Below are 27,172 nucleotides of genomic sequence, written 5' to 3'. Positions count from 1 at the left end.
CTTTTTGACAACAAACCTCAACCCCTCAGAATTTATATACGATTTGATTTTTTGTTTTACAATTTGAAAAAGCAAAAAAGCAACACGGATTCTTAACAGCGAGGGGTTTTGGATAACTCAGAAAAGAGGACTGTAAAACCATGCAATGAATCTCGAAATTTAGGCTAATTTATAAATCCGGGACATACTTGAAGGAAAACAACTTTTTCATTTTGGACGTTTTGTTCGAAACGCGTATGAGCACCAGTAATGGACAAATATTTTATATTATTGACATGGGCGGGTTATTACGCAGACTATAAGGGGTGATGTGGAGAATGCATGTCGAACTTTTTTAAAGTATTGTTTAAATTGTTGGACCATTAAAATGACAACATTTTTGCAGCCGAGTTAAAACAACATCCAGCTGCATAAAATAACATCATACAGCTTTCGGTTGCCTAATGGATTTCAGTTAGATCAAATGAAACTTTTACATCTGATTTGTTACGAGCGACTCAATTAGTTTGCAACCTTCGGATTTTGACAGGTAATCTGACATTTTCCAATCAGTAACATTATGTGTGCGAGGCTACATGTGCATATGCTTCATGACGACAACTGTAAAAAAGAGCTCGTGCTACTTTTGCTTATGTCCTTTCGTATGCTATCTGATAAGAGCAAGTGGCATATTTGCCGCTATTTTTATAGTAAGATGAATTTGATTATCCGGCATCTGAGTAAGTTAGCCAAATATGTAAATATATCAAAACGACTGTGAAATGCCACGCGTAACTGAACTAAAGCGTGCAGCTACATCTGGAGGCTTTTTTCATCTACGTATTCTCTTCAACTATAACTCTACCCATATGGCATCATGCGTTAGCACATTTCCCTTTGAACAAACAAGTTTCTAAGGTTTATGATACTTGTAGGCTACTTATTTTTAATTATTATTATTATTAATACATAATCCAGCTGTGCCTAGTATCTTTTTCATTTTCACTAGTGACTTTTCATTAGATATTAGTGCGTATAGTGTAGCCTATCTAGTAAAATTGTTGCTGGTTATTCCAGTTCCAGTTTACTAGTTTAATATTAGTATGTGTTCCGTAGTTATTTGAAACCATTCAAATAGGCACTAGTATCTATTTTAGTTTTACTGTCATTCATTTAATAGATAGTAGTAGTCATTTTTAAGGACTTTTTAGTAGTAGTAGACATTTTTAATCTTAGGCCTACTAGTTGGATTTGTAATTAAACTGTAAAGCAAGCATTCTAACTAAAACAACTGCAGCTAGTGCAATAAGAAAGTTTACCAGTAATACCTGGGACACCCATAAATAGATACTATAAAAGTACTAGGAGAACTGATATTCAGTGGACAAGTCAATTGTCACTACTGGGATAGTGATTAGTAGCAAAATAGTAATTATTAGTGACAAATCACTATTTGAAGAAGTACTGGCATACACACTAGTGAAACTGAAAAAGATGCTATTTGCTTTTGGATTATTTACTAGCAATTAAAAATAAATACCAGTAACCGAAAAATAGGTGTGGCAGTAATAAATGTTAAAAAGATTAGCTGTAACACTCAACAATGTGTTTATGTCATAATAGTATATGTGAGTGAATGTTTCGTTATTTCTTATTGGCAGATTAGTATTTTTCTTTTAAATGCTTTCTTACTTTACGTTTAGCATGGATCTATTGAGATTTGCCAGACATTGTATGTACATTGCATGGCTTGGCTTCTTATGGAGGAGTGCAGCAGATCAGCCCAGCCTGACAGACCACCCGCAGTCTGCCAATGGACTATCTGGTAGGAAATCATCATTCAGTTGAATCACTCAGTGTTATTTCCCATGTTTTATGAATTTACGAGTTTTATGTGTTACATAATTCCAGTGGAAAGGTGTTTGTTTTAGAGAAAATTGTCCCACTCTGAGAAATGGTGCATGATGTACACCATTCTTATATGCGCTGCTAGATAAGATAAAGTGCTCCCTTTGTCTAGTCAGAGCCTCATGTGTGATGTCAAACCAATCTTTCACAATCCATATGGTACTCTTATATGTGCTGACCAAGAATTAAAAGAATTCACCTGACAATATTATATGTCAGGATACTGGAATTAAAGTAATAGTTCACCCAAAAATAAGAAATAGCTGAAAATGTATCCACCCTCAGGCCATCTAAGATGTAGATGAGTTTGTTAATTCAACAGAACAGATTTGGAGAATTTAGCATTACATCAGTTGACTCACCACTGAGTCATTGGTGCCATCAACAACAGATAAAAGCATTGCAATAATCCAAATGTAATCCACATAAGTCCAGTCCATCAATTAAAGCTCATCTGCATCTTGGATGGTCAGAGGGTGAGTTTCAGCAAATTTTCATTTTTGGGAGAAATATTCCTTTAAAGCAGCAGTCCGTAACTTTTTTGTGTTTAAAATGTACAAAATTTATATAATAAGCGAGTACACCATGGATCCTTTTTCCAAACTGTGTTTTTGGCTTGTCCTGAATCACTACGATACACCTATAATAAGTGTTTATATTCAGACTATTTAGACTGGTCTGGGTAGGTACCACTGCGGAGTAGCCCAGTACCTGTGTGAATCGCCATAGACATAAACAGAGAGAAGTAGCTCCGGCTATAATGTTCTTCCGCAAGACCCACACAGTTCTGTTTATTAACCGCTAGATTGGCAAAAGTTATGGACTGCAGCTTTAAGGAAAATGAGAATGAACTATCAGCTACAGGAGGTTTACTTTAGCTAAAGCACAGAGTGACATAAAATGCTTTCCATGAGGCAAGACTGCTAGAGTATGTCACCCTCTGAGGTTTTGTTGTCCATCAAATTGTCCTCTTGTGCTTTGACACTAATGTTCAGTTTCCACTTAAACTGATCCTCATCCTGTCATGCAGCTTCATCAGCAGGCAGGTTGTAGTACATTCAAAACTCTTGAAAAAATAAAATGTAGACCTGGTGAAAAGATTGGAAAAGGAAACACTTTAACAGTGAAATATTTAACAGTGGCATTGGCAATTATTTTATCATGCTATTTTACTCTTCCAAACTTCAACTCCTTTCTACCCTCATTGCTCAGAAAAGATTAAACCCTAAACATCATTTGGTTTTCTGAAAACTGTAATTTTAGCTGCCAGTCTGGTATGCAATGACTTTGGGGTCAGTTTTTTAATGGTCAGTTAGTTGAGTTAAGTGGGTTTTTCATGGTCTTGACTTCCAGAAGGGTTCTGTCTTAGAGACTAATTACTGATGGTTTCTGTTACTATTTCTGTTGTTCAAGTTATTAGTTTATAGTAAGTCATTTGGATAAATATTGTAAACAAGTTGCCTTTAAAGTGGTTTCAGAGGTCATCATCCCATTTTCCCAGGCCCTCTGCCTCACTGGTGTTAATTCAAAATGGGTATCTCTTCCGTCTTAGCTGTGAATCTCTTTGCATGTATCTGGAAAAGGCTCTAAATTGCATGTATTAGGTCCAGGGCTTTGTTGATTTTATCCAACTGTTTTAGAAAAGGACTTAGAATCTCAGCTGCAAGTGGAATGCATTTCCCAGAACATGTCTCCTTTTATAGGAAATGGTGTGAATAATTAGATTTTCAGTGTTATCTCCCTTTGGGGTTGAGAGCTGGAAAGTTGGACTATTGTGGAGATTGTTTTATTGGAATGCAAATTGGCACATTACATTTGATATTCCGGGTTCAATGGAAGCTCAGTCTGAGTGTTTGGGCATAATTGTCACAAGTACAGAAGGAGAAGACTCAGAGGTAATGTCAACAACAAAATTGTTATTCACAGGTATTTCAGAGAAGCAGCATGGTAAACAGGTGAGTATAGAATTCAGTGAAGATAGATAGCACTTAACTTGAGCATAAACAGTTCAGTGTTTGTTGCAGGTACTGGCAGGTGTGCGGTGAAGGCTTAAAGACTAGAACTGAAGACTGACGGAAAACAGGTAAGTATCCAAGCCTGGTAGCCAGGTAAGTCCTCAAACATGGAGAGACGAGACCAGGAACTGCACTTATACAGGGCTTGATAAGATCATCTATGGCGGGTGTGGTGATGGCAGACTGAGTGCAGGTTTTGACTAGAAGGGATACTAGGTAATGTAGCTCCCAGTGGACTGGGCTGGTGACTGAGGATAGTGAATGGACTGGTGACTGGTGATTGTGACAGTACTCCGCTGTGTAGTAGAAGACCACCAGAGCAGTGTAGATAGGACTAAGGATCCCCATGGTGGAGCAGATGACCACCAGGGCAACGTAGATCAGCCTAAAGAACCCCATGGTGGAGCAGATGACCACCACAGCAGCAGAGATGGTGCCGAAGATCTCTGCGGCGAAGCAGGGGCCATGTCAGGACAGGATGTCTGAATCAGGACCGTCTGGAGGGCCAGCTGAGTGACAGGCGTCTAGAGGGCCGGCTGAGAGACGGATGTCTGGAGGGCAGGCTGAGAATCGGACAGGAAATAGGAGAACAGGAGATTCTGTTGGCTGCTGTGGCCGACACAGAAGACAGGCAAACTGGAGCTTCCATTGGCGAACAGGCGAACAGAAGATTCCATCGCCCACCGTGGCCAGGATACAGGAGAACAGGAGATTCTGTCAGCAGCTATGGCCACTCCTGGGTAACCAAGTAACCTGAGTTTGCCTTCTTGTGTCGTTGACTGATAGACCAAAGACTCAGGAAGAACCTCTATGGTCGCTTCAGGACAAACAGACAATTTGGGAGTTAACACCTCTACTTCGCTACAAGTGGTAGGGCACTGTGTGGCCCAAATACACAGTATGGCTACTGCCCTAACAGGTAGAACAATCAGTGACAGAAGGGACTCTGAATCCTCCAGGCTAGGAACAATCTGATTGGGTACTGGCCTACAGGCTATGACCTCAGCAGACTGAGTGGTTTGGCACTCATGATTGCTGGAGATTCTGACTTGGTTGTCCTGTTAATTGAGGTTCCTTGCAGTTGAAAGTTTACTAGGCTATGGGATGGCACTGGGCTATGCTCGGGGACAGTAGTGGGCACTGGGCTGTGCTCAGGGATGAGAGCAGGCACTGGGCTGAGCTCGGGGACCAGAGCAGGCACAGAACAAGGAATAAGGGCTGAGCCATCACTGGACACTGGTCAGGGGAGGGAGCCATCACTGGTCAGGAGCCAGGGCCAACCCCGGGTTGTGCTCTGGAGTGGCTTTACGGTCTGGTAAAAATTCTCTTACATACTCAAGGGGTTGGTTTAGTTGGTGGGTTATTGTAAGGGGATGGAGGGGTTACAGTGCTATTTTAGGGGTTAGGGTGTGATCTTGTGTTGTTTTTTGTAGTGTGTTTGCTTTGTGGCTGACTTCAGGGACTCCCTGGAGCAGACATATGAAAAGCCATGGAAAAGGTAAGGGTATTCTTATTAGACGTGGACAGACCTGGAATGACTGAACTGGGTTTCCTGGCCCTTCAAACAGATAGGAAGATCCCTCAATTTAGAAATCAGATTCACAGGGTCTGCTTCCTTGGTTCCTGCTTCCTTGCTTCCAGGTATATGGGGAGCCACATAACCATAGCACAATATCTACTGTAAATACCGTTCAAGTGTGATGCCAGAATCTCCCACTGGTATCCATGTAGGGAGACTTAGTCCACTCCAAAACAAATCCATCAGGACTCTGTCATCCCACAATGTTAAATGACAATACTGCAGGAATTCCTCCACATATCCTTCTATACGGTGGCCATTTTGGTGAATGGAATACAGAATATCCTCTGTGGTGACTGCTGCTGCTGATATTCTGTCCCAAGTACAGAAGGAGAAGACTCAAAGGTAACATCAACAACAATGTCTTTATTCAAAGGTATTTCAGAGAAGCAGCATGGTAAATAGTTCAGTATACAATTCAATGAAGATAGATAGCACTTAGCTTGAGCATAAACAGGTCTTTGTTTGTTGCAGGTGCTGGCAAATGAAGGCTTAGTGAAGACTAGAACTGAATACTGACTGAAGACCGGTAAGTATCCAAGGAAGTAGCCAAGCAAGACCTCATACATGGAGAGACCCAGACCAGGATGAAGTGGAGAGTAAACCCCTATTCAGACTACACTTTTTTTATCCCAATTTTACCACGATCTTGACGTAGGGTGTCCTGGGGATTCATATACGACAATGGGCGTCGGGACGCACGATTCAATTGTTTCATCTTGTGTAGTGTGTCATAGTGCATGATGCCTCTGTGATGCTTTACGACGTCAACACAGAAAGACTAGCATGTTTAATTATTTTTTTCCGTCATACATGACAAGTTCTATCACATCTGTGACACTGGCCATTAGGAGCACAGAAGCTCTTTTGTACAAGCTTTCAAACATGCCGAAATGAAACGGAGACAATGGTATCGGTCCTGCTAGGTGTAACAGAGGAAAATGTTCGTGGAGCTACAGCAACAATACTCCTGCATTTATGATGAGGGACTACCGGGACACAGTGAAAAAAGGTAAAATAAAAACTATTTTACCTCAGTTCTCTTTGACAGTCCATACCATCCTCTTCATGCCATCCAGATTTATATCCATTGTCAGGTTTCTTTCTTTTTTGGGCTTTTCTGATGACAAGACAGGGCAAAACACGCTGTTTGCTAGCCATTATTTGTTTACTCTCATAGCACCTTCTGTCTTTTCCCACACTCATTTAAGGTTTAGTGTTGTGTTATCATGACAATTGACTTGGTATATAATGTCATTTTACACAGAAAAGGTTAATGAGCCATTTTTTCACAAAAAAAAAAATCTTAACACCTATTGTCTACATCTTGTGGCTATTCTAATGAAACTGAGCATTTTAACATTTATGAATTGGGATCATTCACTACCATTGTCAGCTGAATTTTTGAGTTTTTAAAACAATGCAGGTATGAGTCAAAATTAATTTCTGTGGCAATCAACATTGTCGATTGATTTTAATCAGGAGCTTGATCTTAATTGTATTGATCCTAACCCTAACTTTTATTGAACCCAGATTACTCTTTTAAATAGAAAAGGTTAACCACAATATTTTCAGCATTACCATTGTACAGTTAGTAGTATTTGTTCTAATACTACCTCTAAGCATTCAGACCTCTAGTGTACATTGTGTAAATTACCCATCTGATCTTTGCCTGTGTGACTTCATACAGCTATATTAAAGGGTCTTTTTACAACAGCTCTGTAAATTCTCAAGGCTCCGCAAATTGACGGTCCTCTCAGATCTTTTTAAAGGTCCCTGGCATCCAGTGATGCAGACCAAATATCCCTTCTTTTTTTTCCTCCCCTCTCCTGATCCTAGCCTCTCTGTTTCCCTCATTCTCATACCAATAATGCTCTAGGATAATAATGCACAGGAAAAGAAATGGTGGAAATTGATTGTCTTAAACAAGACATTCATTGCCTCTGTGGGCTTTTATCACATGCTAACAGCAGCTTGCTTCAGTGTGTCCTGGCTGTTTAAGGCACAGTTAACCCAAAAATGAATTTCTGTCATAATTTATTTACCGCATGTCATTCCAAATCCAAATGAATTTCAATATAAATTATAAAAACTCACAAAAACTAAACATTTTGAACAAAAATTTATGTATTTACAACATGTATTCAGTCTTTGTTATCCTTGTGGCTTTATGAATTACTAGAGCTAAAACTGAAAAGATCCAACAAACCTTTGGTAAAAATTCCATAATTTTGACCTTACTGGCTTTCTGTAGCCCAACACACATTGTACACTGATGTTTAATGTCACTGAAAGAGTGGTTGTGTTTGTTTAAAAGTTAGTAGGCTGTTATAGTGTTTGCCTCTTAGACAAAAATAGTTTCTGGATATGCTCGAGTTTGTAAATTTCATGACAACATTTTTTGAAAATATGGTTTAGAAATAAATTTTAGCATAGCCTGGAATTTGTCTTGAATGTATCTTAAATTTAGGTTAGTGAAATACTTTGCAAATGCACCTTTTGTGTTCCGCAGAAGAGTTTGGTGATGACAGAAATGATAACAGAACTTTATGGGGAGTGAACTATCTGAATCTGGCTATACTGTATGTCAGATGATATCTTAAGTGAATCAGGTGGAGGGAATGCATTCAGGGAATTCGATGGATAATATGTGATGAAATTCCTGAGACCCTCTTTTTTGTTTTTCTCATGCATGTCAAATGCCAACTGCCTTCTCAGTTAAAATCAATGACAAGATCTGTCTTCCTTCTTAAATCTATTTATATGCCATTAACTTTTCTTGTACCTGGTTGAGTTGCTAATGTGACTGCTTGATCCGTGTCTGGTTAGCTCAGTTTAGTTAGCAAGCTAAACTGGATGTGGTGTCAACATTTGCAAACGGTTTTCTCAGAGTCATTATGTTTCTTAATAATGCAGAAACCCAGTGAGTGCTAATAATGTGTTTGTGTGATGACAAGTGTTTTTTTGAAGAGTTGTGGTATGTTTGTTTAGTGGTTTTACACAAACACTATCTTTAACCTTCCGTGAAATGGGGACAAAAATAGCTGTGCAGAACTTATGACCTAAGAGTTTCTTTTATCAAAACGGATCAGCCTGAAAGAAGCAGTCCGCTCATGGACAATTCACTGAATTGATGGAATCCCTAAATGATCAATGAACTGACTTTAGCCGGAAAAAAATACTCTTAGTTATTGTCCTCTTGCATTATTGACAAGCTTTTTTCCTGATTGACACTGTAAAGGTGACTTGTCTTGACTAGTAATGTCAGCTGATCCCAATTTTAAAAAAGCTTGAAACGGTTAAATTCTTATGTTAATAATGTACCTGCTCCATAATTAAGTCTTTTAATTCTGCGAGGCAAAGGTTAGCTCCAGGACATCCACTCCTTCACACTGCCATAAAACAGCAATATGTACAATACCTCAGCAGCTGTTTTGTGTTTCTTTAAAACAGCAATATGTAAATGTCACTCTATGGCTCTTACGTGGATATGTTAGCAACCGTATGAGCGTCACCCTCAAATTGAACTCTCCTGTTACAATGGGCTCAAACATGAGACCCTTACAAAGGCACTGCTGTTGGTTCAGTTTTTAGCTGTACATCATCACTAAGTGATAAGTTCCTCATCCTTGCTTAGTTACCAAACTCGAACCAGATAGCACACGTACGTCTGCAAGTTGTCTATTAAAGATCTCTTCATCTGGAAAGCATTTGCTGTGTATAGCATCTGATAGACAGCTATAAGATATCAGTTTTACATACATTCTAATCATAGACATCTTCTTAACATCTATTTAATGTCTGATAGGAAATGTCCTATAGACATATTGCAGATGAGAAAACACTAAAAAATATGTCTTGCAGATGTCAAGTAGACGTCTCCGTGATGTACGTGCACTATCAGGATGTAGACAAGTATGGTTGCCATTTTTTTTGTTGAAATTTTATTTTAGTGGAATGTTTTTTATGAGTTTGTTTTTGATGTATTTGTATTTGATGTATGATTCTTGAGTGGATTATGTGAAAAGTCATTGTCATTGATTGAATAGGCCTTTTGTGCTCTCGAAGAAGGCTTTTAAATTGGCTTTTTTGTGCAGTTATAATAGATACAGTAGTATGATAGACACTCCAGATATTTTTTTTTAAGTAATTGTATGTGCATAACATGCAAGTTTCCCCTGAACGCATTGCAGTGGGATGGTGCATATTAGCTGTGTTGCAAAACACAGTGAACTGTCTGCAGTTAATATCAGTAGCATTTGTTGTTAACTTTTTGTTAAGCTAACAGTGTAATACTTTTAGACTTTTTCAAAATGCCCATGAGAAAAATACTAAGGCTGCCAAGGTTGAAAAAGGAATGTAAACATGAACATACACATATGTTGATTAAAATTATACAGTAATTACGCTGAAAGTTTGAAAAGCTTACACTTGATGATCCCTCTATTAGATTACTGTTTTGTAACATAACAACTTTGTAGTTCAAGTTTACTTGCTTTCTCATATCTCATATATTGTTTTTTTTCTCTCTCTCTTCAGAACTGTGTAGTATCGATGAGCTTCTTTGTCATGATGAAAACGCTCTGCTAAGTTTCGAGGCCATCCGCAGCATTCACAAAGACATGGATGATGATGCAGATGGCAGCGTGGATGTGACGGAGACGGATGGGGTGAGGACTGCAGCCTTTGGGTGTGGTTTTTGTGGTTTGCTGTGTTGAGAGGTTGACGTTGCAGAACAGTGAATGGTGCTCAATGTACAAACAAGTTCTTGCTTGAAAGGACACAGTGGCTTTTGGCTTGCTTACTAGAAAGGAAAGTTTGGCTTTTGGATTTATTACTTGTGATGTATTTCTGTGTACAGCTGTAGTGGCACTGAGTCTGAGTGTGTTGCAAAGCTTTTTCAGAGTTGAGGAACGCAAGTTACACGTGTTCTTATAGGGTCTTTTCATCGTTCATATCTTTGAACTGTGATTTTTCTCATGATAAACTACATTCTTCAGTGAGGTGCAGATATATAAATGTGAAATTTGTCTTAGTTTGTATTATAAAATTATCCTTTTAATCATAATCATGTAGAGTTTGAAACATTTTTTTTTAACAAATTAATACTAAAAATAGTAAATTAATACTACTAAAAAGACCAACTTTTTCATCTTTTTCAACTTCAAATGTTTCTTAAGCCGCAAATCAGCATATTAGAATGATTTCTGATGGATCACGTGATACTGAAGAGTGGAGTAATGGCTGCTGAGAATTCAACTTCTGATATAATAAATGCAGCCTTTTTTTCTATGTCAAGTATCAAGACTTCTTTCTTTTGAATAGTAACGTGTGTGTGTGTGTGTGTGTGTGTGTGTGTAGCATTTGTAACTGCCAGTGATTATATTTTTGGTAATGGTTTTGATCTTTTTTTTATCTATAGTAGTCATAGTAGTTTGTGATATGTGGGTGGATTTTTATGTTCAAAGCAAATGATCTTTGGAAAATGTGACTCGATTGGACTCAGTTTAGATGAGTGATTCCTATGACTAAATTTCAAACACTTTTGTACAATATATTTTTCCTCTAATACTTTTTTACAATAATCATGCTACCTAATTATCAAAGATACAAACTCTTTGTTTTTTTGGAAATTTAAAAGAAATTCAAAATCCATTTCTGGATCTGCTTGTCCCCATCAGTTTGAATGAGCATGACATTTTTGCATGCAAACAAAAGTAATTTGCTATGATTATAGGTTATGAACATAGGCTATAAAAAGCACTCTTTGGATCACCCAAAGCGATTCCTTTTTCATGAGAATGTCACATCTGAGCACTCTGAGTAAACAGTATTACTGCTGACCGACAGCAGCCTGCCCAAGGCCATAGACAGTCCTGTGAGTGTAACCTTTACCACAGTCAGAGCTGATCTGAAGGATTGTGGAGCGACTGGACCCAGTGAAACTGTCAGCGTTTATATAATGTAGGTTGTCTGAGGCTCTACAGTAGAACTACTGGAACTCAACAACCCAAGACAAACATTACAAGTTAATCAGCTGTTTGCTGTGGCTTTACGTCTCTTGCCAAATGTTGAAGTATGCAAATACACAGTGCTATTAAAATTAATTCCTTCTAGAAGCACAAATAATCAAGTCTAGGCTAGCGTGTGACTGGTTTATTAGAAATATCTGAGTGTTAGATTTTCATGGTGTTGGATTTTTCTCCTTGCGTTTAAAAATTGATTTTTGCTATGTTTTGTTTTTTTGTTTTTATTGTTGAATTCAACGTTTTTTTTTTTGCATCTGCATTTTTTTTTACCAGAACAAACCTGGGACTAATTTTTGGGTTGATGAGAACCACCACACCAGAGAATGCTAACTGGACTCGATGTCTTTGTTTCCTTAAACAGTTTCTAAGGGAAGACTTGAAGTACCACGACCCTAAAGGAAAACAGAACAGCTTCCATAGAGCAGATATGCTGATCACAGTAGAGGACATGTGGAATTCCTGGAAGGCCTCTGAAGGTTTGCACACATCTCAACAGGCTTATTATTTCAGTGCAAAGTATTTAACCATTTTAGAGTCATTTCAAAATCATTCCCGATAGTCCACATTATAAACCTGCATCATTTTTAGATGCATGTAGAAGTGAAAGCATTATGTTTGTGGAAGCTTCCATCACTTGGTCAGTATATCTTCCATGGTAATATTCTCAGAGTCCTCTTGCACCATAAACCACTAGCGGCACTAACAATTTTTTTGTCTATAGTGTATAGCTGGACAGTAGATGAAGCTGAAGAGTGGCTCGTCAGTTGTGTGGAGTTACCTCAGTATGTTGATTCCTTCAGGAAGAATGACATCAGTGGAAAAGCTCTTCCCAGGTAAGGAAGCTTACAGTTCGCATCCTTATAGTTAGTTTTTCAGCTGAAATAAATTCTTTGATCAAGGTCAGTGCTTCACTTGTGTTTGGTCCATTCACAGACTTGCAGTGAAAAATGCCACCCTGCTTCTGTCCGTGCTGAAGATACCAGACCGCAGTCATGCACAGAAACTACAGCTGAAGGCTCTGGACACAGTGCTTTTTGGACCTCCAAGTGAGTAGCATATATTTGTGGTTATGTATAATCTCATGACTTGTGAGTTTAAGATATGTAAATAGTGACTCTGATTTAAACTTAAGTAGCAAATGTAGGCAAGAGACATTTGATTGTTTTTGATATATTTGTGTTTGTGTGAATAAGTTTAAGATATGTAAATAGTGGCTATTGTTTGAAATATTTTGTAAAATTGATTCATTTTTGATATTTTCTGTTTTATTGGCAAGAGTTGGTAAGCTTCATTCATTTCTGTGAATCCTTTTGAAACTGTCTATTTGAATCAAACAGTTCTGATTCAGGGAGCGAGATTTTGTAAGATTGATTCATTTATGTGAATAAGTTTAAACTGTCAATTTTAATTAATTAATTAATTTGGATTCATCTTCAAGATTTGGAAGGATCACTTAATTTCTCTGAATGAATTAATTCTGATTCATTGGCAAGAATTTGTATTTAATTCATTTCTGTGAATCATTTTAAACCATTTGAATTAATCCGTTCTGATTCATTGGCAAGAGTTGTTTATTTTTTTAAGTTTGATTTGTTTATTAGAATAGTTTGGGTTGTTTAGTTTGTATTGTAGATTTATTTTCTAATGAAAAAATTCTAATTATGTTTATATATTTTATCATATTTAGTATTTTAGTGTGACTAAAATGCTGTATAGATGAATGGCTTCCAGAAGTATAATTATCCATTTAATAATACCCAGTTATCTGCTTTATCTTTCTGCTGAATTGTTAGAACCATTTTCTTAATTCTCCTTCCTGTTTTAAAGGTTTTAGAAAAAAGCTAGCTTGAAAATGTTCTGTGAGGCATAACAAGTGTTCGTGGATTGATGTTTGCAGAGGGTTCTCTGGATGAAGTCCAGACTCTGTATCCATTGCTCGTTACGTGCTAAAATCAAGTGAAGGTTTAGTCTGTTTTCTTTTCTCATGAGCAAATACCTTCTGCGTCTGAAAATAGCCAGGCTTATTAGAGTACAAGAGCCAGACAGAAGAGCTATGTCCCATTAATGAAGGACATCATTGATTTCTTTTATGTGTGCAGCATTCGCCTGCGCTTTATTACATAAGTAGGCATACACATAGAACTATGAAAAATTATGTTTTTAGGTTAATGCTGACTGATTAAACAATATTTTGGTGGTGCATTCGTGCTAGGGTGTTGTGAGTGGTTACCAATGCATTTCTATGCAGTTATGTAGTTGCTATGCTAGGTGTTAGTTTACTGGCCCAAGTCAAGCTCTCTGTTTGATATAAAATTTGTGGAAATGTTATGAAATTTTGTGATTGGTTAAAAATATTTTCAAATTTTTTGGAACCTTATGTTATTGTAAAGTCATACTAATTGAAGGAATTTGATGTAATCACTTTAAAAACTGTATAACTATACCAATTTTGGCACTGCTACATGTGCCATCACCTGCCATTTTTCCTGGGCAGAATGTGAGCAGCAAAACTGCAGATGGAAATAGCACTCGCTAATCCAGTCATCCAAAATCTCCTATTACGCAGCTGATGGTACCACCTTTGTGGGGAACACCTCTCTGAATCACTTACTGTTGTCATTTCAGGATGCAAAATAGATTAAGACAGATGTGATCGAGAACTACTGATGTGTATTTATACGTCCTGCGTGGTTAGATAGATCCAAACTGGGAGCTTTCATCACTTCTGGGACTTTTTCTAAGTAGATAACTATTTGTTAGTATTTCAGTTCTTCCTAAAAGCAGTCTGTGCATGTGCTTTATATCACAAGTTTGTACAACAGCCACATATGTTAGGCTGGAGTTGTAGAGACAGGAAGACAACCAGCCTGGGAGGAAATTCGCCTGAGCAGACCATTTTTTGTTTTATTACTGGTGGCTTTTAATTATGGGTTCTTTTCACTCTTGGGCTTGTGATTTTGTTCATAGAAAGTCGAGTCTGTACACACTGCACAACCTGGTAAAATCAGTCTATTTTAAAGAGAATATTCTGGTTTTATTTGTCATGTTTAACCGAAATATATGGTCAGATTTGTGATCGACTTGATGAAAGCATCAGTCGGTATGAAAAACAACATTGGAAATGCATGTTAACAGAAGATTGCAGACATAAGCATTGGAAAGACAACACTAATTTGCTTCGGCCATGTTGGGGTCAGCTGGGGTGACCAATGGAATGTATGTTGAAAAAGAGTCATAATTCCCACATGACATCACTGTATTTAGAGTATGTGATACTCTAGTGCATATGACAGCACTGTGCACATTCATCCATGCTCTACTGTCACTGCTGTCACAAATTTCAGCTTTGCCATCAAAGAAATTAATTACATTTTTAAAATTTATTAAATAAGATTTTTTTTTTTTTAATTGTAATAATATTTCACAATATTACAGTTTTTATTCTATTTTTGATCAACTAAATGAAGCCTTGATGAGCATAAGGGACTTGGGGTGCTTTCATTTTATGGAAAAGAGCAACATCAGCATTCTTCTGAACCTCTCCTATTGTGTTTTACAACAATAATAATAAAGTCAAAAGCAAAATAGAAAGTTTGGAACAGTATGATAGTAAGTAAATGATAACAGAATTGTAAGGTGAACTATCAACTTTATTGTTACTCAAGTGTTGTTTTTTTACCCTTTCTGGCAGTGAGCAAACACAGTCACTTGAAGGACTTGATGCTGGTGGTGTCTATCGTGATCGGTGTGGTGGGCTGCTGGTTTGCCTACATCCAGAACAGGAATTCTAGGGACCATGTTGGCAAGATGATGAAGGACCTCGATGGGCTTCAGAGAGCTGAGCAGAGCCTGCTGGACCTGCAGCAGAAGTAAGCACTCAGCTTGTCCCTGATTGTATTATAAATGAACAGGAAACAGGCTTACAGTAGATATCAGCTAAACAGGCCAGAAAGACTTCAAAGTGGAATTGTGAGGCTCATATTTCATGATGCACAGTTGAAAATGATGTTTTCTAAATCTTATTGAGACAGGAATACATTTCTAGATGGAGGAAGGTCTGTTTGTAAAGTTTGAAGAACTCAGCTAAGTAAACAATCTCAACTGTTTGAATAGGTGTGGCGGATTGTAGCCCACTGCTGTGATTGGCTAACAGTTGTGTTTATTTGACAGCCTACATCTTTCATAGATGGCTGCTGTGATTTAGTTTAAAAACGCATAAATACCAAATCAAATCATCTGTAATGTCTTGTGTGGTGCGTCATTATACTGTTGGATCCAATATAGTCACCACAGCATCGTCTTTTAGTTTCAATATTTCTGAAAATTCCTGCGTTAAATTGTGCCTTGTTTGGAAACAAATCCGCCGTAGAATGAAGTGAACAAAGGACCAAGTTCTTACTGACGCTGTCTGGATCTTCATTAAAAATAAAGGTCTTCCACTCTTTCCTAATGTTGAGATCAGAAGGAAGGCAATGCAAAGACTGTTTTTTCACAGTGGCACTGTACAGAGTCTTGCTTTTCGGAGCATCTTTGTTGATTGATTTCTGTGTAGACCTGCGTTTGCCTCTCTCGTTATTTACACTACATGTGCAAATCAGTGGGCGGGGCTAAACAGGCAGCGATATAGAAGCAGGCGTTGATCTTCTGTAGAGGCAGTGCTTAGCCACACCATTACATCATAAAGTGGCACATTCCACAACCTGTCGTTTTGGCAGATTGGCTTCAATATAAACTGTTTTTAGACTAACAAGAAAGTTTTGAGGTCTGAAACTTTTTATAGGATATTTTTATAGTACAATGATTTTATATGTCAAAAGATCAAGGGAATTTTGATTTCTCAGTTCATGACCCCTTAAAAATTTAAAAGAGGGGTTTTTTTATGTATGTGGAATTGTTTTGTCTTAAGTGACTTTAAATAAGTTATTGTTAAAAGACTCTTGCAAGCATCCCTCAAAAGTCCTTAAATGGCAAAAGGACGGGCAGTGCTGTGCCGAATCCAGCTCGGAGTGTTTCAGACAATCACACACTCATGCTGTACTCTCAGTTCAGCTGGCGCCCACTGCGCTGAGGCAGAACAGAGAACGTGTCTCTGTCTTTTTTCAGAGGTCATAGGTCTCGGAGAAACTCATGATTCAAACATCCTTTCTTAATGGTGCATTAATTTAAACCAATGGCCTTATAAGGAGAAGGATGCAGTTTTGTGATCTATATTTGTTTGTTCGAGGAAAAGCTGTAGCAGAGGAATTTTTGTTGAGTGTAATGTAATTAAGTCACAGTGTAAGTATGACTGGTGTTATAGAGCAGCACATGGATCTGAGTGTGTGGCATTTCTGTCATATCCTTCACACAAAATCCCATTTGGAACAAAGATCAGGACACCTTGTTTCCACTTTGATCTGCACCATGTCCGTCCTGTGTGATGCAACTGGAATTTCTGTGGCAAAAGGCTTTCATATTTTACATACTATATTTCATATATCTATCTATCTATCTATCTATCTATCTATCTATCTATCTATCTATCTATCTATCTATCTGTGTCTGTCAGTCTGTCTGTCTATGTGTCTGTCTATTTGTCTGTGTCTGTCTGTCTACATCTATCTGTCTGTCTGTCTGTCTATGTCTGTTAAGTTTTTTTTAACAACTTTTGTAGTTGTCATCTGCTGTTAATTTATACCTCACTTCCTGTTTGAACTGGGACTACGTCAGCAGGAGAGAAGGCTATCCAGTGAACTGATCAGTCCTCTCCCCTTTTATGTTCCCCCACCCTCTTTTTCTTTTCTTCTAATTTCTTTGACTAATAAAGTGACATGATATACAGCCAAGTATGGTGACTCATACTCAGAATTCGTGCTCTGCATTTAACCCATCCAAGTGCACACACACAGCAGTGAACACACACACAGCAGTGAGCACACACACAGCAGTGAACACACACACACCGTGAACACACACCCGGAGCAGTTGGGGGTTCGGTGCCTTGCTCAAGGGCACCTCAGTCGTGGTATTGCCGGCCTGAGACTCGAACCCACAACCTTAGGGTTAGGAGTCAAACTCTCTAACCATTAGGCCACGACTTCCCATCATGCCAAATTAATATCTAAATTTAGCCATCCATGTTCAGGAAACTCTTAACGGTCTACTCATGTATAGCTGAGAGGTGAGATTTCCCTGTGAAGCTGTGAGGAAGTTTCAACACAGACTTACCACACTGAACAAGCCATATCTTGTTCAGCTGTCTTTTCATGAGAAGGAAGAGGTGTGGTAGAGTCTTACAGATCCAGTTGCCATTTCATACTCATTTCTCCAGTGCACCACCTGCTGGTGATTGAGGGAAACTATATTTACTTCTTGGTTATGTACATAACAAATCCATGGTGGTTCAGTTTGTGTTTGATGGTGGTTTGTTTTTGTTTTGGTTGTGTGTTTATGTTTAGGATGATGATTGGGTGGGGGGGGAGTAAGTCGGTGTGGGGCGGGAGATGCGAAGTGAGATTGATGCAGCAAAGCAGGAGGCGCAAAGACTACGAGAACTGCGTGAGGGAACCGAGAATGAGTTGAGCAGACAGAAATATGCAGAGCAGGAGCTGGAACAGGTATCACAAGGCCTTATTAACAGGAGGTTCCTTTTATCAAAATGAAACTTTGCCAGAGGCAACTTTACCACATTTATTTTGGATATGCAAATTAGGCATTGCCTTATTAAATATGCAGTTTTGCACAAAAAATGTTTTGTATAGTCTGTAGACTTTTTTTTTGGTAATTGTTAAAAACCTTGTCAAAATGTTGTTTAAACATTAAGTTAAACCTGTAAAACATCCCCTTAAATGTATTTTCTTTAAACATTTTAAGAGGACGATTTTTTCCTTTTTCTGTCAATCTTTCAAACACTTGTAAATTTAATAGCATGCTTTATGTTGAAACACATATTCCTCTTTTCACTGTTCGCTTATTAGCAACATGCTTGGACATCCTAACAGTTTTTCATAAATTTATGTTATGTCTCATCAAATTAAAAAATTAAAAACTAAAAATTATTAAAAATACAATTACAAAATGAAATACATAGAATTAAAGGGATAGTTCAACCAAAAATGAAAATGACACCATTATTTACTCACCCTCAAGCGATTCTTGGGTGGACTATCCCTTTATTATAAAATAAAATCATAGATAAAAAAATGTAGAACAATCTATTATTTGAGTGCAAAATATTGCAGAAAGTCAAAATTATGAAATAGTGCTGTCAAAATTAGCACTTTAACTCTTAACACTTTAATTTTTAAAAAAAAATATTTAACGCAATTAACAGATGAGAGGAGCTAGGGTTGGCCTCTCACAACTGCTGTTTCTGTCTCTTTTTTTCTTGACAAGAATTGCATTTATTTAGAAGCAGAACTTCTTCACCATCACATAAAATGGTAGACTTTTCAGCCGTGCACTCGGGGTGCTGTATATCATTTCATATTAAAGAGCAAAAGAAACTACGAGCATGCAATGTGGTTGTCATGTTTATGTTCTGTTCTGTTCCATTTTGGTTTAGTTTTCTCTGTATCTCTGTTCCCCTGCATTAGTTCCCTAGTTTGTTCCCTTAGTTGTTAATTGGCTCCACACCTGTTCTGTTTTCATTTTGATTACGTTCCCCATGTATTTAAACCCTGTTCCGCAGTTCAGTGTCTGCTATTGTTTCGGATTATGGATGTTCTTGTTTTCTCTCTGTTAGTTTATTACAAAAATCTTACTTGGACTCTACTCCGTTGTGCGCTCATTATGCTTGACAGCCGTAACAGAGGTAGTTATGTGTCATGAAGTTACCAAAAAGGCAATTAAAGCTGCCTTAAAACTGTGCATGCATATAGGTATTTATTATATAGGAGTCATTTTTTAGGAGTTGAATTTGAGATGATGTGTTTTTAATGAATTTGTTTTTTAAAATTTTGTGTCTCCGTCATCTAACAAACCTGATTCAACTTGTTAGGTCATTAGTAGAGAGGTTAAGACCTGAAGTGGGTCAGAAAAGGTAAAGAAAAAATAAGATGCGTGTCAGATCCACGTCATGTTCAGCAGCAGCAGCTCTTAAAGTAATAGCAGCCTAATAACTCAGCTGCTGTGATGTCTGTTAAACAAAGAACAAAAAAAGAGCTTTAATGATTCATCTTTATTTGATTTAGAATTTAGTGTTTGATAACTTCAAAGTTAAATATGACATTTATTATAAAGAGTTTGTGTATCACTTAAAATAGAAGTTATTTTTTAAAGTCTAATGTTAAAATTGATAGCTCTCAATTATACTGTAATGTTGAATGGTTAGTTAACGGTTAAATATTAGGAAAAATAACTATTTAATAGAGACATCAGTAGTATTGGTATCAGTGATACTCACTTTTAGTCATAAAAAAGATGCCACTAAACAAATATAAAAAAAATACTGTCTTTGTTATTTCTACATTAATTTGAAGATTGCCTGTGAAATTATTGCAATATAAAATTATATTTAAAAACTTTAAAGTTAGGTGGGATTAATCACGATTAATTTCAGAAAAAAGCACCATTGTGAAATTCAACTAAAGTTATCATTTTTGTGTAGTTCCTCCCCTTATTTTTATTTTGTTGGAAAGAGGTTTTTTTTCTTCCTTTTTTTCTATCAATCTTCCAAATCCTAGTAAAATAATAGCATGTTTATGCTGAAACACATGCTTCTTTAGACCAATGACTTACCAGCAACATGTTCAGCATCGTAGATTCATCTTACAGGTGTCCCATCACCATGGGAACTGCTGAAGTGGCACAGAAGAGGTTTTACACAATTCCCCTCCTCAGAACATTGAACTGCAGCCAATATTAATGAGCTTGTGTGTTTGTTTCAGGTGCGAATGGCTCTGAAGAAGGCTGAGAGGGAGCTGGAGTTGAGGAGCGGCTGGTCTCCTCCTGGAGCTCTGCAGAAATGGCTGCAGCTCACACATGAGGTGGAAGTGCAGTACTACAACATTAAGAAACAGCAAGCGGAAAGACAGCTCATAGTGGCTAAAGAAGGGGTGAGATGGTCAAATACTCTGAATAATAACTGAATATTAAACCTAGTTTGCCTGTTCCAAGAGCTGAACATCTAAGTACTGCTGTTAACCATGAAGTTGTGACCACCATAACAGGCAGAAAAAATCAAGAAGAAGAGAGGAACAATCTTTGGGACGTTCCACGTGGCCCACAGCTCTTCACTGGACGATGTTGATCACAAAATCCTCTCAGCCAAGTGAATCGCTCTTACCATTTTTGGATGCTATGTACAAGCTGAAATAAAGATGTTTTAACCTACACAATTAAAAATATAGCTTCCAGAGGGAGGGTTTTTTTGCAGCAGTGCTATTAAAGAACCATTTTTGGTTGCCTAAGAACCTTTCAGTGAGAAGTCCTTAAAAAAGTCATATTTTTCTTAATGTGAAGAACTTTCTATTAATCTGAAGAACCGAAGAACCACTATAAAGAACCTTTTGTAGAATGTAAAGGTTCCATGGATGTTCTTCATGGAATAATAGATAAACATTTTAGAGTGTAGAGCAACGAAACCAAACCTCGCCTCTCTTTCTCTCTAACTTCTGCAGACAGGCTCTGGGAGAAGTGACCGCTGCTCTGAGAGAAAAGCTTCATCGATGGCAGCAAATTGAGATTCTGACGGGGTTTAATATTGTCAATAACCCTGGCATGTCGTCTCTGGCCTCTGCCCTCAACCTGGACCCTGCTTTCCTGGGCATACGCCCCGCTGTACCCCAACACCTACTGCTATCCGATGACCTAGACGACATGGACGAGGACATACTTTCCCCAGGAACCCTACAATGTGAGTTTATCATACACACAAATGTGGTACAATGAGTTAAACATACTTTCATGTTGCTGAATCTGATCATATTCATCTGTGTCACAATATAAAGCTTCTCAGCCGTCTGTAACCACATTCAAATGATCCAGTGACTAGTTTGCTAACCCTAATACATGGCAATTAAGCTTTCCGTTGAGCATTGCTTTTCCGTGGTGTGATATCATTGGCTAATGTCCGCAGATGCCGCCTGGCAGATGGATCGGCAAGTGAGCGACCTTTGGCCCATGGCTTCCGAGAGCCAATCCCTGTGGAAACCAATCCCTTCTGGTTGGCAGCACCCCCTTTATTCTCTCAGCCAATGCTAACACAAAGCAAACCTTGCTGTGCCATTCCTACTGCCCATTTAATACCTTCTTGATGGAAATTGTGTATCCAGCTCTTAAAAAGACACCTTTAAACCTTTTAAAGTGCAGATGTGAAATCAGTGCTGCTCTTTATATTCATCTAAGCGTGGATAAACACCGGAGAATGTAAAATGTTGACCAAAATGTACCAATTAGAAGCCACTGATTCTACGTCTACACTAATAACAGTTTGACATCCCAAAATAGCAAGTTTTAAAGTATGGTCACATTTAACATTGGAATTCTCACAATCAGGAATTTTTAGCATGCAGATTTTGCAATAGTTTCAGGCTGGTCGTGAGTATTTGCCACACTGACCGACAGAAAGCTGCTTTATTTGAAAGTGACTTCTGTGTGAGGTGTGTTTCATACATCTCAACACTATTTACCATAGACCAGGGATAGGCAACGTCGGTCATGGAGTGCCGCTGTCCTGCAGAGTTTAGCTCTAACCCTAATCAAATACAACTGAACAAGCTAATCAAGGTCTTCAGGATTACTAAGGCTACAGACAAGTGAGGTTTTTTTCAGGGTTGGAGCTAAACTCTGGTTTTTTTCGGGGTTGGAGGTACGTTTTGTCTAACTCTGCCATAGACAGGATCTTTTTTGTCTGCAGATTTCCGCCAAAATGTCACTAGTGTGACCACACTTTATATTGAAGTTGTGCTGCAAAACAATGCTCTGTAGCTAGCACATAAGCTAGCTAACGCCAAGTTTTCTTTTTTTATATATCTGTGTTTTTCACACTGAAATAGTTAACCCTGGGTTATTTTTTTGAAAAAAAAAAAAAAAAAATCTTGTTCTGTTGCTGGGTTTGTAGGTTAGTGATTCACAATATTGTCTTTAGCACAGCAACTTGGTGTTAGCATTGAGTTAAAATAAATTTTTACAATTTAGGGGTAAATTTTTTTTAAAACCAAGGTTAAAAGTGGCCTTAATCTAGGGTTAAAAAAGACATTAACCCAGTGTTAAGCACAGTGTGCAAAGCCTGTATTTAAACTTACTACACGGCTCTGTGGAATATTTTGAATGGACGATTGCAAAGTTCTGCACATAAACATTTGTGTGCATTGACTTTGTATATGCTTGTATAACTTGTATAATTTGTAGTCGCAAAACAGACGATAGGTTTCATTCACTAACTGTGCATGCATTCAACTATGTACATGAAATCTGCGTACAAACATTTTAATAAACAAACCATGGTTCATCAGTAACTGAATATTACTCTAAATTGCAAAAAATGTAAGACAAATGAAACCACACATACTTAAAAAATCACATACTCTTGGTGGCCTTATTAATGTTGAAAAAGATTAAATGGTTTAATCCACACTACTGAGCAAAAGTCTTAGACCACTAGTATTTTCACCAACAACAAAAAAATGGATTTAAGCCAGTTATATCTGTCTTTTGCTTAAGTGCAAAATGAGACATAATGCTTTACATTACCAAACATTCCTTTTGCCATTAATTGTAATAATCCAGTGAGATTTTTGTATGCACAAGGCCTCTGACGACAGCGAGTACTCCACACGGAGATCTGGCTTAAAACCTTTTTTTTTTTTGGCGAAAATACTAATGGCCTAACACTTTTACACAGTAGTGTATTTCAACATGTATTACGCAAATTAAAACCTCAGGCATGCAGTTGCTCGTTTAGAATACACTAAATTTCATTACAGTACGCGTGTTGTGAATTAGAGAGAAAATTTTAACAAAAAGTTCTCATGTGCATGTACAGTAAATATGAATAATCCACACAATACTTGGTGAACCAGACTGGTGTCCTACTTAGCTGTGCTGATTTCACATCATTTCACTCAAAGCAATATCTCATGTCCATTTATTCATTTATTTGTTTAGTAGCCATGTAATAAGTGCCTTAATGTACAGTCAGCCAGTCATTATCCATTTTAAATGTTTCATTCAGCTAACCAAGGGCTGCATCACTGCATTATTTTCGCGTAGGCTGAAAGCTGCATATCTGTCATCATGCAGTTTTTGTGGACACTGATCCTCTTCGCTCTGCAGTATTGCAATGCTTTTACACTTTTGTGTGTTCATTTCCTGTGCCATATCATCAGCTCTGTTTTTCCTCATTAACCACAGTTAATGTGCTTTTATCACCGTAACACACTCCTCCTGCAGCTGCAGCTTCCAAAATGTGTTTCAGGCATGTATATGTACTGTGGTAGCTTTTTTTGCAACAAAGGCAGGCATGAAACTACCTACATGTAATAAAAAAAATTACGTAATTTTTTTTTTTTTTTTATTAACTCAAGATTAAATCGTGTTTGTCTACTGACAATATTTCTATTGTTTCGTTTCATTTCTATTGTATAGTTTTAACTAAGCAAAATCAAAATGTATCACAGAACCCTGTTTTGAATGACCTAGAACATTATAATTCATGAGACAGAAACTTGATAAGATTATTTGATTAGACTATCTCTTTCACGTGCATACAGATCTCACAGAGACTGAATGATTTGAATGTCCGCTCACTAATACAGATAAACATCTGTTTGTGTGCCTCTTCTCAGCTCCTAGCCTAATGTCCCTGCGGCCACCACACGGGGACCCCATGCTGAACCTGAGCTCACAGAGGTTGGTAGAAGACAGTGAGAGTGAGGCCGGGCCCTCGCAGCCACTCAATCGGCCGTGTGGAGTTTCTCCCTATGCCTTCCCTCTCTTCCTCTCTGTCTCATCCCTCTATCGTCTCTGCCTCACTCCTGTCTTCCTCCTCCGGCTCTCGTTTTGCTGCGCTGCAGTACCATTCCTCATACTTCACCTCAATGGATGCAGTCTCAGGTCTGGCACCAACAGGGTTCACAGCTTCATGCAGTGATCAGAAGATTCAAAGCATTGGGTACCTCACACTCTGTTTGATGTGCGCACACACACGGCATGTGTGAAGGGTGTGCATTTCACTTGTCATGAACTGTAACTTTATAGTTAATAGTTAATCTCCATTGAACTATTTTTGGTTCTTGAAAATAAAATAAATGTAAACTAAAAGAGAGAGAGATAGATATACAGACAGATAGATGTGAGATACTTTTGAGGGTGAACTTGACTTTATTCTTGAGTTGTTTCAGGAGTGGGTAGTCACCATCATATTCCACTACAAACAGCATTCCCAATGTTTCACTTGGGAAAAACAGTGTTTTATGGAAGTAAATGAGTTGTGGCTGCCCTTTCATGTTGACTTGAAGTTAAAAATTTGAAACTAACAGACTAAGGGAAAGCAAATGTGTAGATTCTGATATCCTCTTCTCTCCTTATCCCATCATCAAGGGATATGAACCGGTCCGAATCGGATTCCTCCCTCTCGGTGTCTCAGTACGGAGACACCCAGCGCTGCATCTCAACTCCACTTTACAGTAAGCTGTCCAGATCCAACGGTGGTTCCTCCACCGACAGCCCACTGCTGCAGAAAAAGACCTTTGGCATGGAGAAGTGTGCCAGTCTCGGAGAGATCCACTCTCAGCCGTCTAGCCTCAACTCAGCTGACTCGATGCGCTCTCTCATCTACACCTCGGAGCAGGACGGCCTGTCATCGCCAACAGGCAAGGGTGGAAACCGAATCTCTCAGATCACAGGCAAGAAGATCCTGGTGGACGAGGACAGCGGCTCCACAGGAGACGACGCTGAAGGCTCCAGCACGGGCCGCAAGAAGACAGCCTTTACCAAGCTCTTCAAGAGGCCGAAGAAATAACAGCAGTATGGGGGAATGCCAAACACAAAAGGAGTAAGACTAGCACAATGGTAGGTTTTAGTAAGAACATGTAATTCATGTGGTATTTTTGATTTGTATTGTAATTGTGTTGACCAACGGGAACAGAAATAGTCATTTGTTGGGAACAGGTATAATATCACTGTACATTTATTTATTAACTTAGTTTTTTTTTGTTGTGGGGTTTTTTTTTTTTTTTTTTTGTTGTTGTGGTGTGGTGGTTTTTTTATTATAGAAGAAAAATGATGAGGATTTTTTCAGATAATAATGATTTCTCCTACTCTACGCAGTTGTTTTACATAGGATTTGCTTGGACTTCTTTCGTTTTCACATGCAGCCCATCATTATGTTGTGCGGCCACGTCCCCCTGAAAGCACACCACCGTATGACCCAGTTCTTGTATGCAGCAACTGTGGGCGTGTGTTGACTGACGGATGTGAGGCTGAATATATCTTGTTACTTGCTTTTGATTTCTCCTGTTATTTTACAATGTTTTAAACTTGTTACTTCCTTTCATTTTAAGCATTGCCAAATGTTATTGCTGTGAACTGCCTGTGTGTGAGTCACAGACAGGATATGTACTGTAGTTCTCGTCTCTGGCTTGTAACTACATGCCTTTTAACTTGATTCTTGCCACTAAAGACCTTTTATACCCGAGTGTAATAACATAAAATATAAAAAGGGAGGATATTTTGCAAATTAAAAGTTGTGCGCTGACATAAACTGGGGAGTTTTCTTTTCTTTAATATAAATTTTGTCACCATTACTGTATTAGCTATTTGTTTTCATATTGCATTTCTATTTCACATCAAATTGATCAAAAGAAATATATATATAATATCAGTTTCCACTAAAATAAAAAGCCACTCAACTGTTTTCAACATTGATAATAGTGGAAAAAAAATGTTTCTTGAGCTTCAAATCAGCATATTAAAATGATTTCAGAAAAAAAAAATGTGCTTTGCTATCACAGGAATAAATAAATTTAATTATTTTAATTTTACTGACCCCAAACTTTTGAATGATAGTGTACTTTACAAATAAATCAGTTATTTTTTTTTTTACCTAAATTAACAGAAACTATATTCCATAAACCACAAGCAGAATTTATGTTTTAATTTGAGATGTTCTTGACCAAAAATAAGTAGTTCTCAGGGCTAAGCATAGGTTAACTTCCTCAGCACTGCATTTCTTTGAAAAACCTTTTTGCATCATGGAGCTGTTGAAAATCTGTACAGGAAGTAGCTATTCCATCACTGTTCACAGAAATCTACTGTGAAACATATTCCATCACTGTTCACAGAAATCCACTGTGAAATATGCACCAACGCAGCGTGTGTATATATATATATATATATATATATATATATATATATATATATATATATATATATATATATATATATACCAAATTCTTGAATTGTCCATGCAGGCTAAGCTGAACACCATAAATACCAGAGCTTTTTCGCCAGTGCAGTCTGAACACATTTCTCTGCTGTATTTAACATCTCCTGAAGGTTTGTTTGCATCAGCCGCTGTGGAGCAGAACATTAAATGGCTAGGCACGCTCAGAGAAACCATCTAAATCAAGATAGCTGGATGAGTTAGTGTCCACAACAAAGCCCCAACAAGGTCAGGTTTACCATTGTTACCATAGTGCTCTGAGTAAACAAACATGTTTCAGCGCCTCCTCTGTCATAAG

The 27,172-nt window shown here is 37.9% G+C and overlaps 1 protein-coding gene across 1 annotated transcript; it reads left to right on the top strand.

Moving 5' to 3' along the window:
- The first annotated feature begins 75 nt into the window (after positions 1 to 75).
- stim1b (stromal interaction molecule 1b) lies at positions 76 to 25,635 on the top strand. The gene is made up of 14 exons (XM_042711492.1): positions 76 to 529; positions 1,683 to 1,804; positions 10,021 to 10,151; positions 11,872 to 11,986; positions 12,232 to 12,343; positions 12,444 to 12,556; positions 15,202 to 15,380; positions 17,975 to 18,106; positions 20,378 to 20,545; positions 20,660 to 20,760; positions 21,110 to 21,345; positions 21,568 to 21,654; positions 24,278 to 24,341; positions 25,032 to 25,635. The coding sequence occupies exons 2-14, from the start codon at positions 1,684 to 1,686 to the stop codon at positions 25,450 to 25,452; spliced, it is 1,980 nt and encodes a 659-aa protein (XP_042567426.1). The 5' UTR covers positions 76 to 529; position 1,683; the 3' UTR covers positions 25,453 to 25,635.
- The last annotated feature ends 1,537 nt before the right edge of the window (positions 25,636 to 27,172 follow it).

This window comes from Cyprinus carpio, chromosome A21 (genome assembly GCF_018340385.1).
Source record: "Cyprinus carpio isolate SPL01 chromosome A21, ASM1834038v1, whole genome shotgun sequence".
Classification (NCBI taxonomy): Eukaryota; Metazoa; Chordata; class Actinopteri; order Cypriniformes; family Cyprinidae; genus Cyprinus; species Cyprinus carpio.
This window is presented reverse-complemented; position numbering and strand designations above follow the sequence as displayed.